Raw genomic sequence first — 9,836 nt, 5'->3', positions numbered from 1 at the left:
GCCAGTGACCTTCTCCCTTCACCCTCTCTACCACCGACTGGACCTGTACTCCAGGTAGGAAATATCTCAGGTGTATGAAGGAAGCTGAACATGGCAACTACCAGCCGCAGACAGAGGAATTTGTCTACCCAGCTACCCGTGACTCCAGATGATATGGGTAATGATAGAAAGAACAAGATCGCGGATACCGGCGGCAGAAATTAGTTTCTTTCATGGAGTGTGGGGTGCTTGCTGATTGGGTAACGTACTGCGTCACGCATCGCGTCACTTCCTGGTGTTGCGGTCCGTTGCTGCTGCACGGCGTGCGGGCACAGATCTCTCCCGACTTTTTTGTCTTAAACTTAGACTGTTTTCTGGTAAAATAGCATTATATCTGGTACATTACTGTCTTTATTTCAACACTCGCTCATTTTCTCTTCCGTAACTTTCACTGTCACCAATCACCAATACATTTTCTGTCCGTTAGCCTCCGTTAGCATCTTAGCATGGGCTCTCCGTCTCCCACCGTTTCACCTCTTTGCTGCTCAGTGTGTGAAATGTTTAGTTATTCCTCTGCCTCCTTTAGTGAAGACGGTAAGTGCTTAAAATGTAGTTTATTTACAGGGCTGGAGGCGAGGCTCAGTCAGTTAGAGGTCCGGTTCTGCCAATTTGACCATAGTCCGATAGCCTCCTCAGCTAACCAGGCTAAGCTAGCGGCGGACCGGCCCATAGCAGCTGAGGCTAGCCGCTCCCCTGCAGCTCCCGAGCAGCCGGCCAGTCAGGACCGGTGGGTGACGGTTCGGGGGAAGCGTAGTAAAGGGCTCACGGAACACCACCACCCGCTTCACGTGTCTAACCGATTTTCCCCACTCAGCGACACACCCGTTGAGAAGCCGACCCTGGTGATAGGCGACTCCATAGTCAGACATGTGAAGCCGACTCCAGAGACCATAGTTAGGTGTATCCCGGGGGCCAGAGCGGGCGACATAGAAGCAAATTTGAAGCTACTGGCAAAGGGTAATCGTAAATATGGTAAAGTTATCATCCATGTCGGAGCTAACGACTCCCGTCTTCGCCAGTCGGAAGTAACCAGAATGAATATTGTCTCGGTGTGTAACTTCGCTAAATCCATGTCGGACTCCGTAGGTTTCTCTGGCCCCCTCCCCAATTTGACCAGTGATGACATGTTTAGTCGCATGCTCTCGCTCCGTCGCTGGTTGTATCGGTGGTGTTCAGAAAACGACGTGGCCTTTATTGACAACTGGGAAACGTTCTGGGGAAAGCCCGGTCTGATTAGAAGAGACGGCATTCATCCCACCCGGGATGGTGCTGCTCTTGTCTCTAGTAATTTGGCCTGTTTCATTAGACCCTCTCCCTGACATCGCAGGGTCCAGGCCAGGATGCAGAGCTGTAGTTTAACACACTTCTCTGCTGCTTCTCGAGGACCAACGCCTGCCAACAAAACTATAAGATTACATGATGTAACTGGTAACTCTAACCAGGTGCCTAGCAAAATAGAAGTAGTTGCAGTTCCCCGCCCTCCACGAGTTCACCAGGTGCGGCGTTATAGAGGCGTTAACCAAAATAATCTTGTAAAAATTAAAACCAATGCACATTTGGTACCAATAAGAGACCGAAAAATTAGATGCGGACTACTAAATATACGATCATTAAGCTCCAAGTCTCTGTTAGTAAACGATATAATCACAGAGAGCAGGAGTGATGTTTTCTGCTTAACAGAAACATGGTTACAGGATGAAGAGTATGTTAGTTTGAATGAATCAACTCCGCCCGGCTACTTTAATCATCACATTCCTAGAAACACGGGCCGGGGCGGAGGAGTCGCAGCAATTTATAACTCCAGTCTCCAAACAAAAATTGAACCTAAGTGCAATCATAATACGTTTGAAAGCCTCACGCTTAGTCTGAAATTTCCGAGCTGGAAATCAGAGAAGCCAGTTGTGTTAGTGGTAGTGTATCGGCCCCCTGCTGGCGCTTATCTAGAGTTTTTGTCTGAATTTTCAGATTTCCTTTCTGGATTATTGATCAGTACAGATAAATTCATCATAGTGGGTGATTTTAATATTCATATGGATGTTGAAAGCGATAATCTTAAATTAGCTTTCAATTCTCTTCTAGAATCAATGGGTATCTCACAAAAAGTGGACGGGCCGACGCATTGTTTTGGTCATACTCTCGATCTCGTTCTCACCTATGGTGTTGAAACTGATGGTCTGTTGGTGTCACCTGTTAACTCCCTTTTATCCGACCATTATTTAATAACGTTGGAATTGAATGTTGTTGATGTTGAAGTGCAGGGCAGGAGGTATTATTTTAGCAGATGTTTGTCTGATGAAGCTATTGCTAAATTTAAGGAGACCGTTGCTCGTCTTGCGACAGTGGAAAATAGTGAAGCCTCTACTGAAGCAATAGAGGCCAGTGACCTGGGTTCTACCTCTGATGTTGATTCTCTTGTTAGTAACACTGCTGATCTGTTGCACTCAGCTTTAGATGAAGTTGCTCCTTTGAAAAGGAGGGTTTCTAGCCACAGGAGCTTAACTCCCTGGTACAATTCAGATATTCGCATGTTGAAACAAAGCGTGCGTAAAATGGAAAGGAAGTGGTACTCTTGTAGGTCTGTAGACTCTTATCGTGAATGGAAAGATATTCTAATAGTATATAAAAAAGCCATTCGCAAAGCAAGAACAGCTTATTATTCAACATTGATAGAGGATAACAAAAGTAACCCACGTTTTCTGTTCAGCACTGTAGCCAGGCTGACAAAGAGTCACAGCTCTGTGGAGCCGTGTATTCCTGCAGCTCTCAGTAGTGAAGACTTTATGAGCTTCTTTAACAGTAAAATCACGAGAATTAGAGAAGAAATCAACCAGCCGGTTGTGGGCGTTTCTTCAGCTTTAGCGACTTCCCTAGGCTCTGACTTGTCTCTAGACTGTTTTGATCCTATAGACCTCCCTGAGCTGACCTCACTCGTTAATAGAGCTAAGTCTACCACATGTATGTTAGACCCCATCCCGACTCGACTATTCAAAAATGTTTTTTCTCTTATTGGTGTGACAATACTGGACCAAATCAACCTATCCCTAAGCTTAGGATATGTACCACAGGTTTTCAAAGTGGCAGTAATTAAACCTTTACTTAAAAAACCTTCCCTTGACCCAGACACCTTAGCTAATTATAGGCCAATTTCTAACCTTCCATTTGTATCTAAAATTCTGGAAAAGGCAGTTTCAAGCCAGTTATGTGACTATTTGTATAGAAATGATCTGTTTGAAGTCTTTCAGTCAGGGTTCAGAATGCATCATAGCACAGAGACAGCACTGGTTCGAGTTACGAATGACCTTCTTATGGCCTCAGATAAGGGATTAGTGTCCATATTGGTTTTACTGGACCTCAGTGCTGCTTTTGACACTGTTGACCATGGCATTTTACTGCACAGGTTAGAGCATGTTGTTGGGATTAAAGGGACAGCTCTACGTTGGTTTAAATCATATCTATCTGACAGGTTCCAGTTTGTTCATGTACATGAGGTTTCTTCAGAACAGTCGAGGGTCTGTTATGGTGTTCCGCAGGGTTCAGTGCTAGGGCCAGTCTTGTTCAGTTTATACATGCAGCCGTTGGGAAGTATAATCCAGAATCACGGCATACACTTTCATTGTTATGCTGATGATACGCAGCTCTACTTGTCTATGAAGCCGGATGAAACAGAACCGTTAGTTAAACTTCAGGCATGTCTTAGGGACATCAAGGACTGGATGTCCAGAAATTTCTTGCTTCTAAATTCAGATAAAACAGAGGTTATCATTCTTGGTCCAGAGCATCTTAGGAAGGGATTAGATGGTGTTGCGATGGCTTCCAGTGCAACTGTGAGAAACCTTGGTGTTGTTTTCGATCAGGATTTGTCGTTTAAACCATATGTTAATCAGGTTTGTAAAATAGCGTTTTTCCATCTCCGTAATATTGCAAAAATTAGGAAAATCCTCTCGCAGAGGGATGCAGAAAAACTAGTTCATGCGTTTGTATCTTCTAGACTGGATTACTGTAATGTGTTGTTAGCAGGATGTCCAAGTAATTTGCTGAATAGGCTCCAGCTGATCCAAAATGCAGCAGCACGAGTACTGACAGGAATTCGCAGGAGAGACCACGTCTCTCCAGTGTTAGCGTCGCTCCATTGGCTACCTGTAAAATTCAGAATTCAATTTAAAATGTTATTACTTGCATATAAAGCCCAAAACGGCTTAGCTCCGCAGTATTTACAAGATTTGATAGTACCTTATGTTCCTGGCCGAGCTCTCCGCTCCCAGGGTGCAGGTTTACTCGTAGTTCCTAGAGTATCTAAATGTAGATTTGGAGGGCGGGCGTTCTGCTATCAGGCACCATTACTTTGGAACCAACTTCCAATCTGGGTTAAGGAGGCTGACACCACCTCCACCTTTAAAACTAAACTTAAAACCTTTCTGTTTAGTAAAGCTTATAGTTAGTGTTAAGTAAACCTCTAGCTGGTGTTGGTAAATCGCTAGGTAGTGTAAACTTTAGTGTGTTAGAGTCAGTAGTCATTGTCGCAGCTATAGAACAAAACTATAATAGTTAGTCTCAAATATAGCTTCGCGGTAGATATGCTGCTATAGGCTTATGCTGCAGGGGGGCACCGACATGATCCGCTGGGCGGTGCCTCTCACCCTTCTTCTCCTCTCCTTTTCCCTGCCTCTCTTCTCCATTACCATTTTTATTTATTATAAATATCTCATAGCTATCATTTTTGTCCATTGTTCCTGTAGTTTCTTGTGCCGGCCCCCCTTTTTTTTTTTTTTTTTTTTCTCTTTTGTGTATGTTTGCAGGCCGGAGCCTCAGGAGCTGCGTTCTGGCCTGTGTTCCCGGCCCTCCCCCCCCCTCTGGTCATCCCATTGCTTCTTCCACCTGCCTACGTGGATGTCTGCTGTTGCTGCTTCCGCCTGCCTGCACCCCCCCCCCTCTGGTCATCCCGCTGCTGCTTCCACATGACTGTTGTGTGCTGCTGATGCCCCCCCCCCCCCTCTGGTCATCCCGCTGCTGCTTCCACATGACTGTTGTGTGCTGCTGACGCCCCCCCCCCCCCCCACCTCTGGTCATCCCGCTGCTGCTTCCACCTGCCTGCTGTGTGCTGTCGACGTCCCTGACTCCCCCAGTCTGGCCTTCGGCAGGAGGGTCCCCCCTTATGAGCCTGGTCCTGCTCAAGGTTTCTTCCCTCCTAAAGGGGAGTTTTTCCTTGCCACTGTTTGGCTTAAGGCTTTTCTCCCACTAAGGGAGTTTTTACCTGCCATTGTTTATATAATAATTGCTCGGGGGTTTATGTTTATGTTTATGTTTATGTTTATGTTCATGTTCTGGATCTCTGGAAAGCGTCTAGAGACAACATCTGTTGTATTAGACGCTATATAAATAAAATTGAATTGAATTGAATTGAGTGTCCGGGCACTCCCTTAGAGATAGGATGAGATGCTTGGCCATCCTACAGAAGCTAAGAGTAGAGCAACTGCTCCTCTTCAACAAGAGGGGCCAGGTGAAGGGGATCGGCCATCTGGTGAGGATGCATCCTGGAAGCCTCCCTGATCAGGTTTTCTGGGCATGTCCCACTGGGAGGAGAACCCAAGACACGCTAAAGGGAGTACAGTATAAGGCCTTTTCACAAAAATGATTGACTCTTCTCACAAATATGATTCAAGAAGCTCTACAAAATACAATATTACCGGACTCATTAGAAATAGCTACAATTATGCTGCTCCCAAAACCAGGTAAGAACAAACAGAAATGCGACTCATATAGGCCCCTCAGTTTCCTAAATGCAGATTATAAAATCCTGTCCAAATGAATCACTCACAGAGCAAGAATCGGAAAATATAATACCAAAAATAATCCACCCTGACCAAACAGGGTTCGTTAAAAACAGGTATGGAGCAGATAATGTGCGGCGACTGCTCCACATACTGAGTGCCGCTCAAAAAAATAGGAATCCTATGTTAATATCTATGGATGCTAATAAAGCATTTGATAGGATTGAGCCAAGCCTTCTCTTTCGGACTCTTGAGGCCATGGGTTTCGGCAAAAAATTAATTCAGTTCGTTAAAACACTCTTCAATGCTCCCAAAGCTAACATTTTAACAAATAATGGTCTATCAACTTCTTATCCAGAGGCTGTAGACAAGGCTGTCCAAGCTCACCCTTATTATTCGCACTGGCAATCGAACCATTAGCCATCGCCATCCGTTATACCTCCATAGCTGGACTCAAATTCAGTACGAACAAGCACAAATTATCCTTATATGCAGATGACTTTTTATATATATATATATATATGTGAACCGTTCACATCAATCCCCCCATTATTGCAATGTCTAAAAGAATACAGCGCAGTTTCAGGATATAAATTAAGTTACACTAAAATTTGACCACTATATATATATATACATACACACACACACGATATTAGAGCTCTCACTGATCCCTTGAAATGGTGCAGTGATGGTTTCAAATATGTGGTTATACAAATTGTCCCACAAACCCCCACCTTTTAAAAGAAATTGTATCTGCAATGTGGTCATATTCTCCCATATTGGTCTACACCACTTTCCCAGGAACCATGGCCATGTGGAGGCCCTGCCAACCACCAACCTTCTGCAAGTGAAGGTCTAAGCAGCATCCATGCTTAGACTGCACATCAATGCTACCAACCTCAGGATATGGCTTGTAATACCAGACTTTCAGGACATGCATTGGTGTGTAGGGAGGAAGTGTAACCTACAATTCCATTTTGCATTGTTAATTTCGGTTTACCTCAGTTAACAGCATTTTGTCACCATTATAATAAATAAGCATTCCCCAAAGCCACGTACAAGTTAAAATCTTTATTGGCCAAAACTGCTCAGAACCTTTTATGCAGAGGACATATTTCTGCCAGCCTTGAGACAACTAAGCATTTCCTGCAGAGGTCTAGGAGGCAGCTTGGAAGAACTTTTTCTGCTGCACTGAACCATGGTCACAGAAGCATGTTCTGTCAAGTAGTGGACGGCCTGTGAGTAGTCTTTGCCCTTCTCATGGTGCTGGCTGAAGGTAGTCTGGGTGCCAGGAGGGTACAGGCCATACAGGAGTCTGTAGTCAAGGTCTGGATAGGGGGAAGCCGAGAGCCCACCCACACCAAACTGGGGAACCACCACACTTGTGAATCCCTGCTGTCCTTGGCCCAGTTGGTCAGCGGGATAGCCAAATTCTTCCGTCTGCCGCTGGAAGTTGCCAAGTTCAGCTTCCCTCATAACACTGGCAGCTTCTCCTGCCTGGAAGCTCGGTCCAGGTGGTGGTAGAGGGGGTGATGCGAGAAAGTCACTGGCATCCATGGTCTGGGCATCATCTGCTGCTTCAGTCAAGCTTTGGGGAGGAACAGCCCATCGGTTTCTGTGGAGAAACAAGTCAGGATACAGCACCCAACCACAAGACTAGTACCATGCATCAGACTTATTTGGTAGACAAGACTGACCAGCTCCACCTGGCCCTGAACCAACAGCTCCTGCTTGAAAGGGTAGAGAAGAACCAGAGACAACAAAGCCAGGCTGAAGGGGCACAGCAGACCCAGTACCGACAGCTCCTGCATGAAGGGGCACAAGTGACCCAGTACCGACAGCTCCTGCATGAAGGGGCACAAGTGACCCAGTACCGACAGCTCCTGCATGAAGGGGCACAAGTGACCCAGTACCGACAGCTCCTGCATGAAGGGGCACAAGTGACCCAGTACCGACAGCTCCTGTCTGAAGGGGCACAAGTGACCCAGTACCGACAGCTCCTGCCTGAAGGGGCACAGCATGCCCAGTACTGACAGCTCTTGCCTGAAGGGGCACAGCAGACCCAGTACCAACATAGTATCCCACAGCAGGTGCAGCTGAGTCCAGGCTGCTCACTACTGGAGTAGTGTAGCCAACAAGCTGAGGGGCGTTAGGGTTTTGGACAAGTACTGGTGCAGATACCAGTCTATGGGCACTGTAGAGAACTGGTGCTGAATGACCTGTAGGTGCTCCCTGGTAGGAGGCAAAGTTGCCACCAGCACCGCTGCCACCACCACTCTGTTGGTGAGATTTTGATCCTGAGCACAGAAAACAGAAGAAGATTTAAGCTGAGTGATACAACTACACATGTCATGTCTTCAGCAAATTATAGCCTACCCTTCAAATGCATCCCACATGACTCCACAATCAACAGCACACAGAGGGAAACCCTGAAAACCAAGAACACAACAATATCAGAAACTTCTAGAACCAGCTGGAAACAGTTGCTTCCAACCAAGACTGGACCAAACCTCAGGAAGAAGCATGCAGTCTTCATAATGAAAGTCAGAAGTAAAGGAGTCAGCACAGCTGAGAGTTTTTTTTTTTGTTTTTTTTCCCCATAGTTGTTTTAATAGGCTTGAATCATACAAAGAACATAAAGTACAAAACGGTTTAGATTTTAATTTGGGCAAAGGAAGTTCCATTTCGAGATCACTTGACAAGATTGGGCCATTTTACAGCACATTTAAAATGCAGATGATGAGCAGAGCACAGAAGACACCGTGGACAGACTGTAGCATGCTGCATTTTGCAGCTTCAGGAACAGCCGGACACTTCGGATGTAGTTCAGTCTGAAAGGAATTCACTCTTTTGGGAAATTGAACATAAAAAAGGAGCCTTGGCTAATCTAAGGTTCTCTTAATAGTTCAAGGGCCTTAACAGCAGCCCCCCAAAAGTCTTTATTAGCATCTCCATCAATCTAAAAATCAGGCAGGAGGTAGCTCAGACAAAAAAAAAAAAAAAAAAAAAAAAAAAGTAGTCCCATCAACTCTCATTGTTAAAAGGAATGTGGGGGGAAGTGAGAATTCAGCAAGCATTTAAATTGTCCATCAGTGAACTATTTGGAAGGCTGCTGTATTCGTATTCGCAAAAATGGGACTTTTACAGGTTTCACAGAAGCTTAAAAATCTTCTGAAAATATTCTTGACGTGGACATTTTTCTTGAGGTGCGCATCTTTCATATACATCCAGCCAGGTGATGATCTTGAATCGGGGAGATGTTTACTCGTCGTATCCGCCTCTGGAGCCGGAGCGCCCACCACCGTAGCCTCCCTGGCGGTCGTCTCTGTAGCCGGATGAATATCCGCCGCTTCTGTTGCCGCCACCGCTGCCACCGCCGTAACTCATGTCGCTGCCGCCGTAGCTCCTGTCACCGTAGCTTCTTCCGCCATAGCCGCCACCGTCGCTGTATCCACCTCTGGAGAAGCCATGGCCGCCGCCTCCCCTCCCGCCGCGTCCTCCGCTGAATCCGCCGCGGCTCTTCCCCGCCTCGTCCACTCGGATGGAGCGGCCGTCCAGGGTCTGTCCGTTCATGGCGTCCAGCGCGTCTTTAGCGTTGTCCACGTTGTCGTATTTGACGAAGCCGAAGCCGCGGGATCTCCCGGTCTCCCGGTCCCGAATCACGTCCACCTTCTCGATGCTGCCGTATTTGCCGAAGGCGGCGGCCAGAGAGTCTTCGTCGGTGTCGAAGCTCAAGCCTCCGATGAAAAGTTTACCTTCGTCGGACATTGTTGAGGAGGTTTTTTTATGCCTTTTTAGGGGTTTTTTAAGGAGCGGAGCTTCGACCTCGGCAGTCGCGGTGTGGAAGAATGAGCCAGCTGAGAGTTTTTAAATGTTGCCAGGGACCAGTTGTGACCAACCACAGCTTAACGGGCTAACGACACACAGCTGCTGGGGTCTGATTCCAAGGAACCATTCTTACCTCATCTGATGCTCCAACTGACTAGGTTTACATGGACCACAATACCCCCAACATAGTCAGATGGAGGA

At 46.4% G+C, this 9,836-nt stretch overlaps 1 protein-coding gene across 1 annotated transcript; it reads right to left on the bottom strand.

The window, feature by feature from the left end:
- Window positions 1–8,813: 8,813 nt before the first annotated feature.
- Window positions 8,814–9,577, bottom strand: LOC133462251 (cold-inducible RNA-binding protein B-like). The gene has a single exon (XM_061743394.1). It carries the CDS (start codon window positions 9,573–9,575, stop codon window positions 9,069–9,071), a length of 507 nt encoding a protein of 168 aa, XP_061599378.1. The 5' UTR covers window positions 9,576–9,577; the 3' UTR covers window positions 8,814–9,068.
- Between the last annotated feature and the right edge of the window lie 259 nt (window positions 9,578–9,836).

This window comes from Cololabis saira, chromosome 16 (assembly GCF_033807715.1).
Source record: "Cololabis saira isolate AMF1-May2022 chromosome 16, fColSai1.1, whole genome shotgun sequence".
Taxonomy (NCBI): Eukaryota; Metazoa; Chordata; class Actinopteri; order Beloniformes; family Belonidae; genus Cololabis; species Cololabis saira.
This window is presented reverse-complemented; position numbering and strand designations above follow the sequence as displayed.

What these genes read in the sequence shown, in the direction of transcription:
- LOC133462251 (XM_061743394.1), bottom strand. Translation starts at nt 9,575, where the DNA reads ATGTCCGACGAAGGTAAACTTTTCATCGGAGGCTTGAGCTTCGACACC.